At 54.8% G+C, this 22,640-nt stretch overlaps 1 protein-coding gene across 1 annotated transcript in view; it reads right to left on the bottom strand.

Annotated features, from left to right (window-relative positions):
• Window positions 1-659: 659 nt before the first annotated feature.
• The window catches only part of LOC141270642 (uncharacterized), a 32,010-nt gene continuing 10,029 nt past the window's right edge, over window positions 660-22,640 (bottom strand). The window contains exon 7 of the mRNA XM_073680727.1: window positions 660-2,186. Coding sequence (XP_073536828.1) covers window positions 922-2,186 — 1,265 coding nt within the window. The 3' untranslated portion in view covers window positions 660-921. The remainder of the gene's footprint in view (window positions 2,187-22,640) is intronic.

The raw sequence follows: 22,640 nt of genomic DNA, 5'->3' as shown, positions 1-22,640 counted from the left end.
TCTCCTCTTAACAGTTGTTGAAGAGATGTGTCTGCTGCTAGAACTCTGTGTGGCATTGACCTGGTCTCTAATCTGAGCTGCTGTTAACCTGCGATTTCTGAGGCTGGTGACTCGGATAAACTTATCCTCAGAAGCAGAAGTGACTCTTGGTCTTCCGTTCCTGGGGCGGTCCTCATGTGAGCTAGTTTCTTTGTAGCGCTTAATGGTTTTTGCAACTGCACTTGGGGACACTTTCAAAGTTTGCCCAATTTTTTCGGACTGACTGACTTTCATTTCTTAAAGTAATGATGGCCACTCGTTTTTCTTTACTTAGAATTTGTATTATGGCAAGAAAAAAGCAGCTAACAGTCTATTCAGTAGGACTATCAGCTGTGTATCCACCTGACTTCTGCACAACACAACTGATGGTCCCAACCCCATTTATAAGACAAGAAATCCCACTTATTAAACCTGACAGGGCACACCTGTGAAGTGAAAACCATTTCCGGTGACTACCTCTTGAAGCTCATCAAGAGAATGCCAAGAGTGTGCAAAGCAGTCATCAAAGCAAAAGGTGGCTACTTTGAAGAACCTAGAATATAAGACATATTTTCAGTTGTTTCACACTTTTTTGTTAAGTATATAATTCCACAAGTGTTAATTCATAGTTTTGATGCCTTCAGTGTGAATGTACAATTTTCATAGTCATGAAAATACAGAAAAATCTTCAAATGAGAAGGTGTGTCCAAACTTTTGCTCTGTACTGTATAAATATGTAATAATGTGAAATATTTAATACTAATATTATATTGCTTTTTAGATAAAAGAGGTCTATTAGTAACTGCATATATTTTAATTCTGATATAAGTTCTAAATTGCTTTTCTTTCTCATTTACTTGTCGTTACTTTGACTGTCTCTGGTATGTTTTCTTGTACAGTTTGTCAAAATATATGGTTTCTGCCTGTGTGAGTTTTTTGATGGACAAGTGAAAGTGATTTCTGTTTAAAACATTTCCCACACTCTAAACACGAATATGGCTTCTCCCCTGTGTGAAGTTTCTGATGTTTAACAAGACGTGATTTCACTGCAAAACATTTCCCACATTCTGAACATGAAAAAGGTTTCTCACCTGTGTGAATTCTCTGATGGATAACCAAAATTGATTTCTGACTAAAACATTTCCCACATTCTGAACATGAATATGGCTTCTCCCCGGAGTGAAGTTTCTGATGTCTAACAAAATTTGATCTATCTGCAAAAGATTTCCCGCATTCTGAACATGAAAAAGGTTTCTCACCTGTGTGAATTTTCTGATGATTAACAAACCTTGATTCCTTTGTATAACATTTTCCACATTCTGAACATAAAAAGGGATTCTCCCCTGTGTGAATTTTCTGATGAATAACAAGATTTGATTCGTTTGCATAACATTTCCCACATTCTGAACATGAAAATTGTTTCTCGGCTTTGTGAGTTCTCTGATGGATAGCTAAATATGATTTCCTATTAAAACATTTCCCACATTCTGAACATGAAAAAGGTTTCTCCCCTGTGTGAGTTCTCTGATGGATAATTAAAATTGATTTCTGACTAAAACATTTCCCACATTCTGAACATGAATATGGCTTCTCCCCTGTGTGAGTTCTCAGGTGTGTAACAAGACTTGATTTCTCTGCAAAACATTTCCCACATTCTGAACATGAATATGGCTTCTCCCCTGTGTGAGTTCTCTGATGGCCAACTAAATGTGATTTCTGATTAAAACCTTTCCCACATTCTGAACATAAATATGGCTTCTCCCCTTTGTGAACTCTCTCATGTCTAACAAGCTCTGATTTCTGGTTAAAATATTTTACACATTGCGAACAGGAAAATCTCTCCTTTGTGTGAATTTTTTTATGAGTAACTAAAGACATTTTGAGGGAAAAATCATTTCTATTATCTGTAGTTAATAATGGCTTTGATGCTCTAAGAGCAGTTTGATTTTTAATGCCTCTTATGTGCCTTGCATTTTTCTTAATAGCCTGTGACAAATCAGAAGTTTGGACCTGTTTAAAAGGGTCAGATGATCGATCTTTGTTGTGAAGGAATGATGGAATATCTGGAATAATGGCATTCACTTCTGTTATATCTTGTGTGATCTCAAGGTCATCTAACTCAAAAATTACAGATGTCACTTCTCCCTCTGATCTCCTGGTACAGTCATCTGCCAACAAAAAAGATTATTTTTGAGTAAAATATCCTTAAACATATATTTGTATAACATTTCTAAAATCTAGACAGAAATTGCACAATATGTAGACAAAACCAGTTTACAATCAAACATTAGATCTCAGATTATACTGGAATAATATACCAGTAAAAAATGTTAATGTGGGCCAAAATGATACCAATAAAAACTTACCTGATTTGTAAATGAGTCTCGAAAAATAATCTTAATTCTTTTTCATCACTTAATAGAAAAAAAAAACTATCATGGTTTAATATTACTGTAATGAGACTGATGTGGACAATTTTCCAGTCATTCTCACCGCAAAATTAATGCCGTAAAAGCAAAACCCAAAAAGCAAAAGGCAGCATTGCATTTTTTTTTCAAGATTTCATTGCACCTAGAATTTTTTTCCTGCTTTTCAGTACATTATATGGTAAAAGGAATTGTGTCATTCAAAAGTAAAACTTGTCCTGCAAAAACACAAGAGCTAACACATCTATGTCAACAAGAAAAAAAAGTTATGGATCTAGGAAGAAGACTAGGAAAACACAAAACTGCAAAAATAATAAGAAATAATCTGGTTCTTAAAGGGTTAACGTCATTTACTTTTGTAATAAAGGGGGACTTTTATTTTCTGGCCTCAGATTCAACAATGGATGGCCCAAGTACAAATTCTTATATAATGGACATTTGTAGAATTCTTAACAGAGAAAATATCTTTCACGCTCTTGAAGGTAAAAATATCAGACCTGTATTAAACGGAACCTGTCACCATGTTTTCTCCATATAAAGTACGGCCACCACTATTAGCGCCTCTTTTACAGCGTATTAGAAAGCTGTAAAAAAAAGTCCCAAATCACTCAGTAGATCCCAAAAAAGAGGATTAGACCTACAGATAATTTGATTCCCAGATAGTCTCCCAGGACAGGAAACCAGCAGGTAGTCCTTCCTTGACCTATACAGGGACAGGATCACAGAGCATTTAAAAGGCTGCTCCCACCTCCACCCTCCAGTGTCTTTTAAATTACCACAGAAGGATGGAAGCAAGATGAAACTTAAGGGAGGAGAAAGAATGGTGCGGTCCTGAGGGACTACCTTGAAATAAAATTATTGGTAGGTCTAATTCCCTTTTTCCGATACATCCCTAGTATGTTTCCAGAGAAATAGCACCGGGGGTGGGGGGCGTACAGAAGCCCTAAAGGACCATAGTCCTGGGCAAGAACTAGGCTAGATATAGTAACTGATCTGTACGATCAGAAGAAAATATAGACAATAGAATCAATTTACCAAGCACTTGAAAACCTGTGAATTGCATCTCCAGATCCCTAAACAGGAACAATATGCCCAGTTTTACATTCATAATACTATGGAACAGCAAAACCAGATGAAACAGATTAGAAGGATCAAATCTTTGGAAAGATACATTATAGTAGTGAGTGTCTAATATATGTATAATGCCAAATAGTAAACACAAATGTGGTAGATAAAGTAATAAATTATACAGCAGAAACCGGATAGGATAGAGGGCGACACCCGACTGCTGTACCACAACACCAATAATGAGCCGCAATAACTGTGTTAGATGAAATATAATTATAAACACCACAGGCATAGAATAGACATTGAACACCTTTTATTGCACAGAAAAGGATGGTGAACTAAACCCGGGTACAGATCAGCTTACCATAACACAAGGAGTCCTGCAGGACAGAGGTCCTGTATGGATTGAAGAAAGACTAATCCAATAACCTTTAGGATATGGATAAATAGGCACAGCATTGGGATGTTTATACAATACACACCCCGAAGGTCAATGTGGTCTAATCTAAATCAATAAATCCCTAGGCCTCAAGCCAGGAGTTGGACCTCCATTGAAAGTAAAGAAATATACAACTACAGTCTGGAATGTCACCTCCACTGCCATTACAAACGCTTGGTACATCATCACACCTTCTGATAGAGGAGTGTGGTTCAACTGTAGTGTGGCGCCGGAAAGGCACTTGTCTCCTCCTATCACGCCCCGGAGCATTACATTAAAGAGTGGGCCCTGGCTGGGTGTGTGAGCTGATGCTGTGAGGGTCTAGTGCTTGTGCAGGCCACCTGTAGCCTGTGGTGCTGGCTGGACAGGTTGTAACCTGAGTCTCTGTGTGTTCCCCTTTCCTCCTCTTGGCAGGGATGCCAACATGTTCACTGCCACAACTGCTTAGCAACGGGGTGAACTAAACCCTGGGTACAGACCTGCTTACAGTACCACAAAGAGTCCTGCAGGACAGAAGCACTGGAGTGCTGAAAGACTAATCCAATAACTTTTAGGATATGGATAAATGGGCACAGTATTGGGATGTTTATACATTAAAGGCCCCGAAGCCCACTGACGTCTATTCTAAATCAATAAATCCCTAGGCCTAAAGTCACAAGTTGGATCACCATTGAAACTAAAGAAATTTACCACTACCGTCTTGCAAGGATCGTCCTATGCCATTACTAATGCTGGGCTCATCATCACACCATCTGGTAGAGGAACGTGGTTCATCTCTAACGTGGCATGGGGTGGTATGCGCCAACGAGGCACTTGTCTCCTCCTTTCATGACCAGGGTATGTGAGTTGATGCTGTGAGGGTCTAGCGCTGGTGGTGCTGGAAGGGCAGGACCATTGTAACACTAATGCCGGCATCCCTGCATGTTCCCTGTTCCTCCTCCTGGCAGGAACGTCGACATGGATACCGCCGCAGCGGCTTGGCAGTGTCTCCCTGTCCTGCTGCAGTTCCCGGCTCCCAGGTGCTGTGCACTGCGCGCTGGTCTCCTGGTGGCCCGCCTAGTGAGCACGCGCTCACTGTCACTTAAAGGGGCAGCGCACATACTCTGAATATGCCCCCAGTCAATATCTGGGAGGCATCTAGTGTTTTAGGCACACTCCCATGTGGGGAGGTGTCTGCACAACATCCTCCTTTGTGTTAATTGAGTAGCCCTTGCCTGCTAGTTGTCAGATCCTTTGATCCTGAACTTATTCTGTTAGAATCTGAACCCCCTGGTCCTTGTGTGGGAGGTCCTAAACCTGAACCGCCTGGTCCTTATGTGGCCAGGGTCTGAACCAGAATCTCCTGGTCATTGTGTGGCCTGAGCCTGAAGCCGCACCGGCGATACCTTAACCCTGAAGTCACACCCACAGTACCTGAACCTTAAAGCAGCACCCGTGGTACCTGAACCCTGAAGCCGTTCCGGCAGTACTTGAACCACCACCAGTGTCTGTCCTGGTTAGCCTTCTAGAGTTTGTACCTGGTGGCTACCTTCAGCTCAAGTCTAACTTCACCATCAGGAGCTCTAGCGAAGAAAGGCTAGCTGCTTAACTACGCCCCTCCTAGGTAAGCCAAGCCCCGTGGCACAATGGCTCCACGATCCATGTGCGCCAAGCACATGCGTGACACTTTGCACAGGTCATGGACCCCGCTGATCCCCAGGCCCCTTTGCGCTTGGAGTTGTATCCACAGTTGATCCAACAGCGAGATCAGCAGAAAAAAATGTTGTCCTATCTCGGGACTGTGAATACTCAGTTGGATGCCCTAACCATGCTGCTCTATTTTCTACAGCCCAAGTTGCAGCATAGGATGGACATAATTAATCAGCCTGCAACTTACGCTCCTGGAGCGGAACCCTTCCGATCTGCTCCGTCATGTTATGATGGTGATCCTAAGCAGTGCCGTGGTTTCCTTGAACAGTGCACGCAGCACTATAAATTATTGAGCCATCTGTTTCCCTCTGATAGGTAGGACATCAGGAATCCCCCTTAACCCCAGCAGGAGAGGCCCTAGGCTGGCTCAACCGCTTATGGGAGAGGGGATACTGTGACCTCGGGTCTGCAGGCCTTGGTTGCTTTCCGTAAGGTCTTGGATGAGCCGGGTTGCAAGTCTTCTGCTGCATCGCCTCTTCTCAAGTTCCAAGAATGGACCAGAGAGGTGAAGCGTAAGAGGAACCGTGATGTATGGCTCCGTCCTTCCAGAGAGCACTTGTTCCGCAACCTTCCGAAATAGGGTTTTTCTCTGAATCCATGCAAGTTAACTGGCAGCCAGAACACTGTGATGCAGAGGAAATGGGTTACTGCTGCAGTTGCAAGGAACATTTAATTCATAGTTGTCCTGAGCAACTCTAAAGCCTAGGGTCTGTGGGAAAAGCTACCCTAGGCAAGAGTAGTATCTCTCCACCATTGACTCTGACTGTTCCCATATCATCTGGAGGCTCCCGGTTCAACGAGATGGCTTACCTCAACTCCCGATTCAGTGAGAGATTTCTTGCAGCAAGCCATGGTGGAATGGTGTCAGATTTCTGTCCATAGCGTCATGAACGCTTTGATGGAGTCATCAGTCGAAAAAAGGATCCTATCCAAAGCCGTACAAGTAGTTACTGGGCAGGTGAAGCTCCAGAGAGGCATATCGCATACAGAGAAGATCACCTATGTGCTGTGTAGTCTATTGCTTCCACGTTTCTTGGGTCTTCCGTGGCTACGGACTCATGAGCCTGTTCTAGATTGCAACTCCAGGGAGGTACTTCGTTGGGAAGAGTCTTGTTACTAGAAGTGTCTGGTTCCTGTACATCCAGTTCGTTTGTCGCTGACTCCATCTGCCGCCTGGATATGCGCAGATGTCTCCGAAAGGAGGGAAGCGGAGTTGTTAACCTCACACGAACCAGGCGATAGTTTCAGAGACGTGCCTACAGGATATTTACTCCCTCGAGGGCATATCATCATGAACACCGAATTGAAGATAGACCAGGAGAAGGCATCTTCAAGTCTTTCCCTTGCATTTGGCCTTGAAGAGGAATCAGGGTCAACTGGCCTGTTACCGAGGTCCTCTCCCCCTCAAAGATGTATCATCCCAGACACCAAATTGAAGATGGAACCAGTGAAGGAATCTTCAATTATTGTCACTAAACTGGTTCTCTCCTCTGCTCCTGAGGCCCGTAGGTCTAATGGTCAGGAGAGGATTTGGCCTTGAAGAGAGATCATGGGAGTCCAAGAAGAATGTCTGTGCCCAATGGTACCTGAACCCTGAAAACATTTCAGCAGCACTTAAACCAGCATTAGTGTCTGTCCTGTTTAGCATTCTAGAGTTTGTACTGTCAGAGCCTGTTCCATTATCCGAATCCAGCCCTGCCTGTGACTCCATCTCAATATCCATTCTGCCCAATGACCCAGAACCTGTGTTGTCTGAACAGAGTTCAAATCCTGTCCTGTTAGTGACTCCGAGTCTGTGTCTGTGATCCCGACAGCTGGGGTCAGCAGTGGCTTTACCAGGACTGCCTAGGGGTGGTATCTGTCCGCTTCTTGCAGCTCAAGTCTAACTTTACCATCATGAGCTCTAGGGAAGACAAGGTAGCCACGCCCTTCCAAGGTAAGCCCAGCCCCATGGCACAGTGGGTCCCCGATCCACGTTTGTCACGCATATACGTGACAACTGTAGGTTCCACAGTTCAATAAAAGAGACTCCCGTTCTAAAACACAAGTCTTTAGTGAATGGTAATTTGGTGAGAGTTATGTACAAGGGATAGCAGGTACAAAGTCCTATGAACGCTTCTTTTACAGTAAGAAGCAATTTCATTCACACAGTATCCAAGGACCCTGTTCCGGAAGGCTACTCTGTCTTGTCAGTAACTCAGAATCTTGCTATCCCTTGCCTCAGTCTCCTCTTGCCATGGATCACCAGTTGGCACTTGGCAGCACTGCTCACTTTACACTGTAAACTCCAACTAACTATTTACAAGAAGCAGTCACTTGCCCTGCCAATATAGGCTAGTCCAAACATCTTGCCTTACCCTAACGTCATTATCTAACTACAGTCACATATCTTATACTAACTATCGTATGTCCTAAGCCGTATCATATGTTGTAGCCAGTGGTTCTAGCTGGATAAGATCATAGGTTCCACAGTGAAATAAAGGAAACTCCTGTTCTAAAACACAGTCTTTACTAAACCACTAAACTACCAAGGGGAAGTGGGTACAAACTCTTATGGATGTTTCTTTTATAGTAAGAAGCATTTTCATTCACACAGCATCCTTCCCCTCTAGTCTACTCCAGGGCCGGTAAACACAATGTTTCACCCTACTTCGTCACATCCTAGCTAGTAGCCACAGTCCTGCTCAGCAAGTTTCTCTTCTCGCTCAGCAGTTCCGTGTCCTATATCTTCCACTATATCTGCCACTCGGGACCCCCACTTGTCCTACAACCTCAGTCCTGTGTAGGTCTGTTACCTTCGGCGTTTTTCAAGCTCAGGGTTTCTCGTGACACGCCGTCCTACCTAAGGACCCTGTTCCGGAAGGCCATTCTGTCTTCACCCCTTGGCAGTACTTCTCGCTTTACACTTCATCTAACTACAGTATTTACAGGAAGCAGTCACTTTCCCTAACACTAAGCCCCTCCCACTATGGGCTAGTCCCAAACATAAACATCTTACCTTACCCTAACGTCACTATCTAACTTGTGTCACCTATCTTATACTACCTATCCTAGGAAAACGCCTATTCCTAAACTGAGAGGGTGACTCTTTACTGTCAGGACATTGAGACTATGGATTCTCTACTGTATGCTGTAATGTTTGATTCCCAACAAAGAACAAGGAGGGCCTGGACGCATTTCTAGATAAGTAAAATATTACAGGTTGTAACATCCCTGGCCGCGTGCTGGCATGGCTTACCACCTCCCACCATGCAAGACCGCCATCTTACCTATCAATCCAGGCTGCATACTTTGCTCCAGTACCTGCTGTGTCTCTTGTCTGATTGCTTAGGGCGGCGGCGCGGCTACTGCCTGATTCTTATAGTTACTGTGTGCGCACTCCTAATGTCTCCCCAGCCTATTGCTGTGAGTCACTGGATACTTAAACCCTCTCCACCCAGTAGGGCGTGCCTGAGCAACACTTTCATTCAGTGTGTTCTGTGCAACTGAGTTGCCAGGTCCTGTCCTGTACAGTATCTTGTCTGTTCCGCCACCCTGGGGGCTGTATACCCAGGCCTGTTGCCTGTATCTATGACTTCTAGTCTGTTTCCGCCAACCTGGGGGCTGAGTTCCCAGGCTCGTTCCTGTATCTTGTTCCTGGTTCAGTTCCTGTCTGAACAGTGTCCTAGCCCGTTACCTGTTTGTCTCTAGGTCCGAACCTTCCCTTTTCCTGCAGTGTCTGAACCTGCACCTAACTCCAACTCGTTGTCTCTGTACTTCTGTTTGTGAGTTTTGTGTCCACTCGATACTTCATTGTAAGTACCTTGTGTGTATCTGGTTCTGCTTGTCCCGTTTCCCTGCGGTTCCGCTCTGCTCTGCTTGTTCACCGCACCTGCGGTTCCGTTCTGCTCTGCTTGTTCACCGCACCTGCGGTTCCGCTCTGCTCTGCTTGTTCACCGCACCTGCGGTTCCGCTCTGCTCTGCTTGTTCACCGCACCTGCGGTTCCGCTCTGATCTGCTTGTTCACCGCACCTGCGGTTCCGCTCTGATCTGCTTGTTCACCGCACCTGCGGTTCCGCTCTGATCTGCTTGTTCGCCGCATCTGCGGTTTCGCTCTGCTCTGCTTTCCACTGCACCTGCGGCTCCGTTCCTGTGTCCCAGTCTGTACTGGTCCCTATCCTGCCTGCGTTCCTACCTGCCAGTACCCGCCTGTCTGCATGCCAGCCGTGCCTGCCTGTGCCCACCTGTCTGCATGCCAGCCATGCCTGCCAGTGCCCACCTGTCTGCATACCAGCCGTGCCTGCCAATACCCACCTGTCTGTATGCCAGCCTAACCTGCCTGTTCCTGCATTCCCCGGTGTGGGTTAACAGCTGTGACCGGGGTCTGACCTGGAGTAGCATCTGGTCCCTCTGCTCGGTTCCTCCCTGGTTCACGGAGTCGACTGAGCTGCCGTGTGACCTTGGTCGGACCGAGTTGATACTTAGTTATGCCCCTCCAGGCACTCCTTGGTTCATGGTCCAGTGGGATCACTAACCACGCTCACGCCAGTTAGTCCGGGCGTGAGCGTAACACAGGTTATGGGCACTAGGTTATGTGATGGGCCGTTGATCCTGGATCTAATCTGATTACGATATGTGCAGTTGGGAAGGATCTTTTTTCCTAACATGGAGAAATTAGTATTTGCCTCATGGGGTTTGAACTCCTCTCTGAGGATCAAAAGTATGTCAAGTTCTAGGATGAACTTGATATGCATACGTTTCCCTTGAACTATAAAATAGAATCCATAGTTTAGCATTTAGGTGCAGAGTCCGACAGAATGAGGCAAATTAAGCTGGATCCAGGTCCAGAGGAACAAGGTACCTCTAACCAGAGTCAAGGATAAAGATACAAGGCCAGAGGCACAAAGCCTGGACACCTGAGACGTACGAGGCAGAGAGATCCGAGGCAGAGGCGCCGAAGACACAGAGGCCCGAGGCACCACAGACAGAGAGGCCCGAGGCGTCACAGAGAGGCCCGAGGCGCCAGAGACAGAGAGGCCCGAGGCGCCAGAGACAGAGAGGCCCGAGGCGCACGAGACAGAGGCCCGAGGCGCACGAGACAGAGAGGCCCGAGGCGCACGAGGCGCGACAGAGAGGCCCGAGGCACCACAGACAGAGAGGCCCGAGGCGCACGAGACAGAGGCCCGAGGCGCACGAGACAGAGGCCCGAGGCGCACGAGACAGAGGCCCGAGGCGCACGACGCAGAGAGGCCCGAGGCGCACGACGCAGAGAGGCCCGAGGCGCCACAGACAGAGAGGCCCGAGGCGCCACAGACAGAGAGGCCCGAGGCGCCACAGAGAGGCCCGAGGCACACGAGACAGAGAGGCCCGAGGCGCCAGAGACAGAGAGGCCCGAGACAGAGGACCGAGGCGCACGAGACAGAGGCCCGAGGCGCACGAGACAGAGGCCCGAGGCGCACGAGGCAGAGAGGCCCGAGACAGAGAGGCCCGAGGCGCCACAGACAGAGAGGCCCGAGACGCACGAGACAGAGAGGCCCGAGGCGCACGAGACAGAGAGGCCCGAGGCGCACGAGACAGAGGCCCGAGGCGCACGACGCAGAGAGGCCCGAGGCGCCACAGACAGAGAGGCCCGAGGCGCACGAGACAGAGGCCTGAGGCGCACGAGACAGAGAGGCCCGAGGCGAACGACGCAGAGAGGCCCGAGGCGCCACAGACAGGCCCGAGGAGCACGAGACAGAGAGGCCCGAGGCGCACGAGACAGAGAGGCCCGAGACAGAGGACCGAGGCGCACGAGACAGAGGCCCGAGGCGCACGAGACAGAGGCCCGAGGCGCACGAGGCAGAGAGGCCCGAGACAGAGAGGCCCGAGGCGCCACAGACAGAGAGGCCCGAGGCGCACGAGACAGAGAGGCCTGAGGCACACGAGACAGAGAGGCCCGAGGCACACGAGACAGAGAGGCCCGAGGCGCCACAGAGAGGCCCGAGGCGCCACAGACAGAGAGGCCCGAGGCGCCACAGAGAGGCCCGAGGCGCACGAGACAGAGAGGCCCGAGGCGCCAGAGACAGAGAGGCCCGAGACAGAGGCCCGAGGCGCACGAGACAGAGGCCCGAGGCGCACGAGACAGAGGCCCGAGGCGCACGAGACAGAGGCCCGAGGCGCACGAGACAGAGGCCCGAGGCGCACGAGACAGAGGCCCGAGGCGCACGAGACAGAGAGGCCCAAGGCGCCACAGACAGAGAGGCCCAAGGCGCCACAGAGAGGCCCGAGGCGCACGAGACAGAGAGGCCCGAGGCGCACGAGGCAGAGAGGCCCGAGACAGAGAGGCCCGAGGCGCCACAGACAGAGAGGCCTGAGGCACACGAGACAGAGAGGCCCGAGGCGCACGACGCAGAGAGGCCCGAGGCGCCACAGAGAGGCCCGAGGCGCCACAGACAGAGAGGCCCGAGGCGCCACAGAGAGGCCCGAGGCGCACGAGACAGAGAGGCCCGAGGCGCCAGAGACAGAGAGGCCCGAGACAGAGGCCCGAGGCGCACGAGACAGAGGCCCGAGGCGCACGAGACAGAGGCCCGAGGCGCACGAGACAGAGGCCCGAGGCGCACGAGACAGAGGCCCGAGGCGCACGAGACAGAGGCCCGAGGCGCACGAGACAGAGGCCCGAGGCGCACGAGACAGAGGCCCGAGGCGCACGAGACAGAGGCCCGAGGCGCACGAGACAGAGAGGCCCAAGGCGCCACAGACAGAGAGGCCCAAGGCGCCACAGAGAGGCCCGAGGCGCACGAGACAGAGAGGCCCGAGGCGCACGAGGCAGAGAGGCCCGAGACAGAGAGGCCCGAGGCGCCACAGACAGAGAGGCCTGAGGCACACGAGACAGAGAGGCCCGAGGCGCACGACGCAGAGAGGCCCGAGGCGCCACAGAGAGGCCCGAGGCGCCACAGACAGAGAGGCCCGAGGCGCCACAGAGAGGCCCGAGGCGCACGAGACAGAGAGGCCCGAGGCGCCAGAGACAGAGAGGCCCGAGACAGAGGCCCGAGGCGCACGAGACAGAGGCCCGAGGCGCACGAGACAGAGGCCCGAGGCGCACGAGACAGAGGCCCGAGGCGCACGAGACAGAGGCCCGAGGCGCACGAGACAGAGGCCCGAGGCGCACGAGACAGAGAGGCCCAAGGCGCCACAGACAGAGAGGCCCAAGGCGCCACAGAGAGGCCCGAGGCGCACGAGACAGAGAGGCCCGAGGCGCACGAGGCAGAGAGGCCCGAGGCGCGACAGAGAGGCCCGAGGCACCACAGACAGAGAGGCCCGAGGCGCACGAGACAGAGGCCCGAGGCGCACGAGACAGAGGCCCGAGGCGCACGAGACAGAGGCCCGAGGCGCACGAGACAGAGGCCTAAGGCGCACGAGACAGAGGCCCGAGGCGCACGAGACAGAGAGGCCCGAGGCGCCACAGACAGAGAGGCCCGAGGCGCCACAGACAGAGAGGCCCGAGGCGCCACAGAGAGGCCCGAGGTGCCAGAGACAGAGAGGCCCGAGACAGAGGACCGAGGCGCACGAGACAGAGGCCCGAGGCGCACGAGGCAGAGAGGCCCGAGGCGCCACAGACAGAGAGGCCCGAGACGCACAAGACAGAGGCCCGAGGCGCACGAGACAGAGGCCCGAGGCGCACGAGACAGAGGCCCGAGGCGCACGAGACAGAGGCCCGAGGCGCACGAGACAGAGGCCCGAGGCGCACGAGACAGAGGCCCGAGGCGCACGAGGCAGAGAGGCCCGAGACAGAGAGGCCCGAGGCACCACAGAGAGGCCCGAGGCGCACGAGACAGAGAGGCCCGAGGCGCCACAGACAGAGAGGCCCGAGGCGCCACAGACAGAGAGGCCCGAGGCGCCACAGACAGAGAGGCCCGAGGCGCCACAGACAGAGAGGCCCGAGGCGCCACAGACAGAGAGGCCCGAGGCGCCACAGAGAGGCCCGAGGTGCCAGAGACAGAGAGGCCCGAGACAGAGGACCGAGGCGCACGAGACAGAGGCCCGAGGCGCATGAGACAGAGGCCCGAGGCGCACGAGGCAGAGAGGCCCGAGACAGAGAGGCCCGAGGCGCCACAGACAGAGGCCCGAGACGCACGAGACAGAGGCCCGAGGCGCACGAGACAGAGGCCCGAGGCGCACGAGACAGAGGCCCGAGGCGCACGAGACAGAGGCCCGAGGCGCACGAGACAGAGGCCCGAGGCGCACGAGACAGAGGCCCGAGGCGCACGAGAGAGGCCCGAGGCGCACGAGACAGAGAGGCCCGAGGCACCACAGACAGAGAGGCCCGAGGCACCACAGACAGAGAGGCCCGAGGCGCACGAGACAGAGGCCCGAGGCCCACGAGACAGAGAGGCCCGAGGCGCCACAGACAGAGAGGCCCGAGGCGCCACAGACAGAGAGGCCCGAGGCGCCACAGACAGAGAGGCCCGAGGCGCCACAGAGAGGCCCGAGGTGCCAGAGACAGAGAGGCCCGAGACAGAGGACCGAGGCGCACGAGACAGAGGCCCGAGGCGCATGAGACAGAGGCCCGAGGCGCACGAGGCAGAGAGGCCCGAGGCGCACGAGACAGAGAGGCCCGAGGCGCCAGAGACAGAGAGGCCCGAGGCGCCAGAGACAGAGAGGCCCGAGACAGAGGACCGAGGCGCACGAGACAGAGGCCCGAGGCGCACGAGACAGAGGCCCGAGGCGCACGAGGCAGAGAGGCCCGAGACAGAGAGGCCCGAGGCGCCACAGACAGAGAGGCCCGAGACAGAGGCCCGAGGCGCACGAGACAGAGGCCCGAGGCGCACGAGACAGAGGCCCGAGGCGCACGAGGCAGAGAGGCCCGAGACAGAGGCCCGAGGCGCCAGAGACAGAAAGGCCCGAGACAAAGGCCCGAGGCGCACGAGACAGAGGCCCGAGGCGCACGAGACAGAGGCCCGAGGCGCACGAGACAGAGGCCCGAGGCGCACGAGACAGAGGCCCGAGGCATAGAGGCCTGAGGCGCACGAGGCAGAGAGGCCCGAGGCGCACGAGGCAGAGAGGCCCGAGGCGCACGAGGCAGAGAGGCCCGAGGCGCACGAGGCAGAGAGGCCCGAGGCGCACGAGGCAGAGAGGCCCGAGGCGCCCGAGGCAGAGAGGCCCGAGGCGCACGAGGCAGAGAGGCCCGAGGCGCACGAGGCAGAGAGGCCCGAGGCGCACGAGACAGGGGCCCGAGGCGCACGAGACAGAGGCCCGAGGCGTACGAGACAGAGGCCCGAGGCGCACGAGACAGAGAGGCCCGAGGCGCCACAGACAGAGAGGCCCGAGGCGCCACAGACAGAGAGGCCCGAGGCGCCACAGACAGAGAGGCCCGAGGCGCCACAGACAGAGAGGCCCGAGGCGCCACAGACAGAGAGGCCCGAGGCGCCACAGAGAGGCCCGAGGTGCCAGAGACAGAGAGGCCCGAGACAGAGGACCGAGGCGCACGAGACAGAGGCCCGAGGCGCACGAGGCAGAGAGGCCCGAGGCGCCACAGACAGAGAGGCCCGAGACGCACAAGACAGAGGCCCGAGGCGCACGAGACAGAGGCCCGAGGCGCACGAGACAGAGGCCCGAGGCGCACGAGACAGAGGCCCGAGGCGCACGAGACAGAGGCCCGAGGCGCACGAGGCAGAGAGGCCCGAGACAGAGAGGCCCGAGGCACCACAGAGAGGCCCGAGGCGCACGAGACAGAGAGGCCCGAGGCGCCACAGACAGAGAGGCCCGAGGCGCCACAGACAGAGAGGCCCGAGGCGCCACAGACAGAGAGGCCCGAGGCGCCACAGACAGAGAGGCCCGAGACAGAGGACCGAGGCGCACGAGACAGAGGCCCGAGGCGCACGAGACAGAGGCCCGAGGCGCACGAGGCAGAGAGGCCCGAGACAGAGAGGCCCGAGGCGCCACAGACAGAGAGGCCCGAGACAGAGGCCCGAGGCGCACGAGACAGAGGCCCGAGGCGCACGAGACAGAGGCCCGAGGCGCACGAGGCAGAGAGGCCCGAGACAGAGGCCCGAGGCGCCAGAGACAGAAAGGCCCGAGACAAAGGCCCGAGGCGCACGAGACAGAGGCCCGAGGCGCACGAGACAGAGGCCCGAGGCGCACGAGACAGAGGCCCGAGGCGCACGAGACAGAGGCCCGAGGCGCACGAGACAGAGGCCCGAGGCATAGAGGCCTGAGGCGCACGAGGCAGAGAGGCCCGAGGCGCACGAGGCAGAGAGGCCCGAGGCGCACGAGGCAGAGAGGCCCGAGGCGCACGAGGCAGAGAGGCCCGAGGCGCACGAGGCAGAGAGGCCCGAGGCGCACGAGGCAGAGAGGCCCGAGGCGCACGAGGCAGAGAGGCCCGAGGCGCACGAGACAGGGGCCCGAGGCGCACGAGACAGAGGCCCGAGGCGTACGAGACAGAGGCCCGAGGCGCACGAGACAGAGAGGCCCGAGGCGCCACAGACAGAGAGGCCCGAGGCGCCACAGACAGAGAGGCCCGAGGCGCCACAGACAGAGAGGCCCGAGGCGCCACAGACAGAGAGGCCCGAGGCGCCACAGACAGAGAGGCCCGAGGCGCCACAGAGAGGCCCGAGGTGCCAGAGACAGAGAGGCCCGAGACAGAGGACCGAGGCGCACGAGACAGAGGCCCGAGGCGCACGAGGCAGAGAGGCCCGAGGCGCCACAGACAGAGAGGCCCGAGACGCACGAGACAGAGGCCCGAGGCGCACGAGACAGAGGCCCGAGGCGCACGAGACAGAGGCCCGAGGCGCACGAGACAGAGGCCCGAGGCGCACGAGGCAGAGAGGCCCGAGACAGAGAGGCCCGAGGCACCACAGAGAGGCCCGAGGCGCACGAGACAGAGAGGCCCGAGGCGCCACAGACAGAGAGGCCCGAGGCGCCACAGACAGAGAGGCCCGAGGCGCCACAGACAGAGAGGCCCGAGGCGCCACAGACAGAGAGGCCCGAGGCGCCACAGACAGAGAGGCCCGAGGCGCCACAGAGAGGCCCGAGGTGCCAGAGACAGAGAGGCCCGAGACAGAGGACCGAGGCGCACGAGACAGAGGCCCGAGGCGCATGAGACAGAGGCCCGAGGCGCACGAGGCAGAGAGGCCCGAGACAGAGAGGCCCGAGGCGCCACAGACAGAGGCCCGAGACGCACGAGACAGAGGCCCGAGGCGCACGAGACAGAGGCCCGAGGCGCACGAGACAGAGGCCCGAGGCGCACGAGACAGAGGCCCGAGGCGCACGAGACAGAGGCCCGAGGCGCACGAGAGAGGCCCGAGGCGCACGAGACAGAGAGGCCCGAGGCACCACAGACAGAGAGGCCCGAGGCACCACAGACAGAGAGGCCCGAGGCGCACGAGACAGAGGCCCGAGGCCCACGAGACAGAGAGGCCCGAGGCGCCACAGACAGAGAGGCCCGAGGCGCCACAGACAGAGAGGCCCGAGGCGCCACAGACAGAGAGGCCCGAGGCGCCACAGAGAGGCCCGAGGTGCCAGAGACAGAGAGGCCCGAGACAGAGGACCGAGGCGCACGGGACAGAGGCCCGAGGCGCATGAGACAGAGGCCCGAGGCGCACGAGGCAGAGAGGCCCGAGACAGAGAGGCCCGAGGCGCACGAGACAGAGAGGCCCGAGGCGCCAGAGACAGAGAGGCCCGAGACAGAGGACCGAGGCGCACGAGACAGAGGCCCGAGGCGCACGAGACAGAGGCCCGAGGCGCACGAGGCAGAGAGGCCCGAGACAGAGAGGCCCGAGGCGCCACAGACAGAGAGGCCCGAGACAGAGGCCCGAGGCGCACGAGGCAGAGAGGCCCGAGACAGAGAGGCCCGAGGCGCCAGAGACAGAGAGGCCCGAGACAGAGGCCCGAGGCGCACGAGACAGAGGCCCGAGGCGCACGAGACAGAGGCCCGAGGCGCACGAGACAGAGGCCCGAGGCATAGAGGCCTGAGGCGCTCGAGGCAGAGAGGCCCGAGGCGCACGAGGCAGAGAGGCCAGAGGCGCACGAGGCAGAGAGGCCCGAGGCGCACGAGGCAGAGAGGCCCGAGGCGCACGAGGCAGAGAGGCCCGAGGCGCACGAGGCAGAGAGGCCCGAGGCGCACGAGGCAGAGAGGCCCGAGGCGCACGAGGCAGAGAGGCTCGAGGCGCACGAGGCAGAGAGGCCCGAGGCGCACAAGACAGGGGCCCGAGGCGCACGAGACAGAGGCCCGAGGCGTACGAGACGGAAAGGCCCGAGGCGTACGAGACGGAAAGGCCCGAGGCGCACGAGACGGAAAGGCCCGAGGCGCACGAGACGGAAAGGCCCGAGGCGCACGAGACGGAAAGGCCCGAGGAGCACGAGGCATAGAGGCCCGAGGCGCACGAGGCAGAGAGGCCCGAGGCGCACGAGGCAGAGAGGCCCGAGGCGTACAAGTCCTGAAGTATATGACACCCAAACCTGGAGGTCAGAGACACAAGTCCAGGTGTCAAAGGCACAAAGAAAGAGGCCCAAGGTGTGCATAGCACAGAGAAATGAGGTGTACGAGGCCTGGAGGCACAAGATGTACGAGGCCATGAGGTATAAGGCTGCAAGACTCGGATGTTAGAGGCCTAGAGGTCCGAGACACCCGCGGAGATGGGAGGCCCGATGCCAGAGCCGCGGTCAAGGGCGTAAGGCCCGAACCGCACTTTGAGATGTGTGAGCCAAGCCATGCTCTGAGGAGTGAAGCCCGAGACCAAAGCCACGCTCTGACACATGAATCCCAAGCTCCGATCTGAAGCGTGAGAAGAGGTGCGAGTCCCAAGACCAGAGCCGCGCTCTGAGACGTGAGGCCTTGGCCTTGCTCTGAGGTATGAGGCCCGAGGCCAGAGCCACGCTCTGAGGTATGAGGCCCGAGTCGCGCTCTGAGATGAGGCCCAAGGCCAGAGTCGCGCTCTGAGATGAGGCCCAAGGCCAGAGTCGCGCTCTGAGATGAGGCCCAAGGCCAGAGTCGCGCTCTGAGATGAGGCCCAAGGCCAGAGTCGCGCTCTGAGATGAGGCCCAAGGCCAGAGTCGCGCTCTGAGATGAGGCCCAAGGCCAGAGTCGCGCTCTGAGATGAGGCCCAAGGCCAGAGTCGCGCTCTGAGATGAGGCCCAAGGCCAGAGTCGCGCTCTGAGATGAGGCCCAAGGCCAGAGTCGCGCTCTGAGATGAGGCCCAAGGCCAGAGTCGCGCTCTGAGATGAGGCCCAAGGCCAGAGTCACGCTCTGAGATGAGGCCCAAGGCCAGAGTCACGCTCTGAGATGAGGCCCAAGGCCAGAGTCACGCTCTGAGATGAGGCCCAAGGACAGAGTCGCGCTCTGAGGCATGAGGCCCAAGGCCAGAGTTGCGCTTTAAAGGTATGAGGCCCAAGGCCAAAGCCGCGCACTGCAGTATGAGGCCCAAGGCCAGAGCCACGCTCTGAGGTATGAGGCACAAGGCACGCTCGGAGGTGTGAAGCACAAGACCAAAGCCACGCTCGGAGGCTTGAGACATATGGCCAGAGTCGCGATCGAAGGCGTAAGGCATGTGGCCAAAGTTACAATCGAAGTCGTGAGGCCAGAGCCACGCTCGAGGAGTCAGGCACGAGGCTAGAGCTATGCTCAGAGGCTTGAGTCTCATGGCCAGAGTCGCGCTTGGAGATGTAAGGACCGAGCAGTGGTCAGAGGGGTGAGGCCTGAGCAAAGCTCTGAGGCGTGAGGCCCAAGGCCAGAGCCGCGCTCGGACTTATATTTAAGAGAGTAAATCCATCTGTGAATTCAAGATAAACCTTCTCTATGAGTGGTACATCTCAATTGTCAGGCTAGCACCACCTGAAGGAGCCAATTAATTCACCATGAGGCGCAGCTGGAGAGCAGTCTCCATATACAAGATAATATGTTGCATCATATGCTCTCCTATAGATGGAGTAGTCAGATTAAGCCTGGTCTGGCAAAACAATAATGTGGATAAGGAAAATTTGTGGATACCTTCCGCGCTGCTGTATATGGGAGAAACAATTCTCAGGAATTTATTCAAACATGCGTTTTTTATTCAACGTGTTTCAAAGTGTTAAGCACTTCTTCAGCAAATGACCACATACAAGCATCAGACATACAGGGCAGTTTTTAAAAGATTTATTTTCAAATAAAAATGCCAAATACACAAATAAAGGTGTCTTCCATACACAGCAGCGCAGGGGGGGGCATCCACAAATTGTCCTTATCTTCATACTTAACGGTTGGACAACCCGAAGATCCACAGCAGCTGTACAATGATTTAAAAACAGTTTTTAAACCATGTATCAGCTTAGCATAATCTGCGCTACTTTTTCCCTAATGCTTTAAAAGAATACAAGCATTTGAGTGTTATTCAACCACAAAATGCGGACAAACATAAGGCCCCGACATAAGGTAAAGCTCTGAAGCTCAATCATGAGGCCCTGTGCAGGCAAGCCCTGAAAACAACAAAAGAGCAGTGACAATCCATGAAGCAAGAAACTGAAGTAAAACCATGAGACCTTGCTCATTCATGTGGCCTAACGTTAGCTCGGAGGCCCGAGGCCTAGCTTATGTACCTGAAGCAAAATGTCAGAACCTGAGGTCCAGCTTCGACATAAAGGTGTGCGGCTAGCATCAGGCCAGAGGACTAGCCCATCTAGACATCATTTACAGAGTGCGCTTACCTGTGCCGTCTTTACAAAATCCTGTAATTTTACCCGTTCCTTCCATCTCATAATTTTTACCTCCGGATTAGAGACAGAGGAAGCCGGAAATGCTGAAAGCCCACCATGGAAGGAAGCGGCAACACAACCAGGAATGCTGCATTATTGCAGATGGAGCACAAGCACGGGTTGTCGGCCCCAGACAGCTTGACAGAGGGAAGGAAAGGCCGTTACCTCACGACCCCTCCGAGTCCATACAATGAAATTCCATAGGATAAAATATCACCACCCTAGGAGCAACTCTCATGCGACTATCCCCTGTAGAGATAGGAAAGACTCTAGAGGGTGGAGGGGCATTCTAACCTCTCTGTGAACTTGTCCCTGTATAGTACCAAAGCCTAAGAACGCTTGACGTTCGAAACGTGTATGGTTGCGCAAATTTTTTCCTGCCTCCGTCCTCCCTACACCTCTAGCCAGAGGTTTCACCGCCTGTTATTAGTTTTGTCATATTTCCCCTTAATTTTTAAAATGTTCATAATAAAGGGCTATTGGTTTTAACACATCATGGAAATATGAATCTCGGAGCAGGATCATATACTTTCTTCCCCTGTATAGTTCCAGAGGGACATATTGGAAAAAGACCTTTTATTATACTCACACACAGCGTGGTCTGGTACGATGGGAGTTTCTGGTCTTGATCCCGTGCCTCCTCTCTTCTTACGATCACCGTTCTCCTTCCCTGCTTTGTGTCCATATCTCACTCCTGTGCAGTCAAACTCCTCTCTGCCCTGCTGAGGGAAGAGTAAAGTACTGTAGTGCGCACGCATCGGCTTTACATCTGGATCATCGGAGCTCTTTGGCCTTTCTCGGCGCATGGGCATTACAGTAATTCGCTCTGTTCTCGGGAGGGCAGAGAAGTGCGTCTGCACAGGAGCGTGATGGAGACACTGTGTGGATTACATAGGATGCGCTATTCACATAAAGCAGGGAAGGAGGACAGCGATTGTAAAAAAGAGGTGGTGCCGGATCAAGAGAGGATGTGCTGAATCGAAACCAGACACGCCCATCGGCCCACCCAGACCACACCGACTGAGTATAACAAAAGGTCTTTTTTGAGATCTGCAGAGTGGATTGGGGACTTTTTTTAAAGAGTTTACTCTTCTTTTCTCGACTGAATGGGGGGGGGTGTCAGGGAAGCGTTTAAATAGAAAAGGAAAGGAGAAAAAAAAAGAAAAAATGATAATTGTATTATATTTCTTGTATTTATGTGTCTATTGTTTACATTTGAGCATATATAAAAAGGACTTGGACTGGTGTCTCGTCATAAAAGCAAGGCCCACCATACGGATTCTATTTTTCTTCACATGATTTTCTATGTTGTCATCACATTCTACGCAAGCTGTCATTTGGCTTTGCAGTGTTACGCTCGCGCCCGGACTGACTGGCGTGAGCGTGATTAGTGATCCCACTGTACCATGAACCGAGGAGTGCCTGGAGGGGCGTAACTAAGTATCAACCCGATCCGACCAAGGTCGCACGGCGGCTCAGTCGACTCCATGAACCAGGGAGGAACCGAGCAGAGGGACCCGGTGCTACTCCAGGTCAGACCCCGGTCACAGCTGTTGACCCACATCGGGGAATGCAGGAATAGGCACGTTAAACTGGCATATTGACTGGTGGGTACTGGCAGGCATGGCTGGTATGCAGACAGGTGGATATTGACAGGCACGGCTGGTATGCAGACAGGTGGGCACTGGCAGGCATTGCTGGCATGCAGACAGGTGGGCACAGGCAGGCACAGCTGACATGCAGACAGGCGGGTACTGGCAAGTAGGAATGTAGGCAGGATAGGGACCAGTACAGACTGGGATACCGGAACAGAGCCGCAGGTGCACTAGACAAGCAGAGCTGAGCAAAACCCGCAGATGCGGTGAACAAGCAAAGCAGAGCAAAAAAGCTGATGCGGTGAACAAGCAAAGCAGAGCAAAACCCAGAGATGCGGTGAACAAGCAAAGCAGAGCAAAACCCACAGATGCGGTGAACAAGCAAAGCAGACCAAAACCCGCAGATGCGGTGAACAAGCAAAGCAGAGCAAAACCCGCAGATGCGGTGAACAAGCAAAGCAGAGCAAAACCCACAGATGCGGTGAACAAGCAAAGCAGAGCAAAACCCGCAGATGCGGTGAACAAGCAAAGCAGAGCAAAACCCGCAGATGCGGTGAACAAGCAAAGCAGAGCAAAACCCGCAGATGCGGTGAACAAGCAAAGCAGAGCAAAACCGCAGATGCAGTGAACAAGCAAAGCAGAGCAAAACCCGCAGATGCGGTGAACAAGCAAAGCAGAGCAAAACCCGCGGATGCGGTGAGCAAGCAGAGCAAAGCAAAA

This window comes from Phyllobates terribilis, unplaced genomic scaffold, assembly GCF_046119375.1.
Source record: "Phyllobates terribilis strain yellow unplaced genomic scaffold, ASM4611937v1 Scaffold_5__5_contigs__length_657084704, whole genome shotgun sequence".
Lineage (NCBI taxonomy): Eukaryota > Metazoa > Chordata > Amphibia > Anura > Dendrobatidae > Phyllobates > Phyllobates terribilis.
This window is presented reverse-complemented; position numbering and strand designations above follow the sequence as displayed.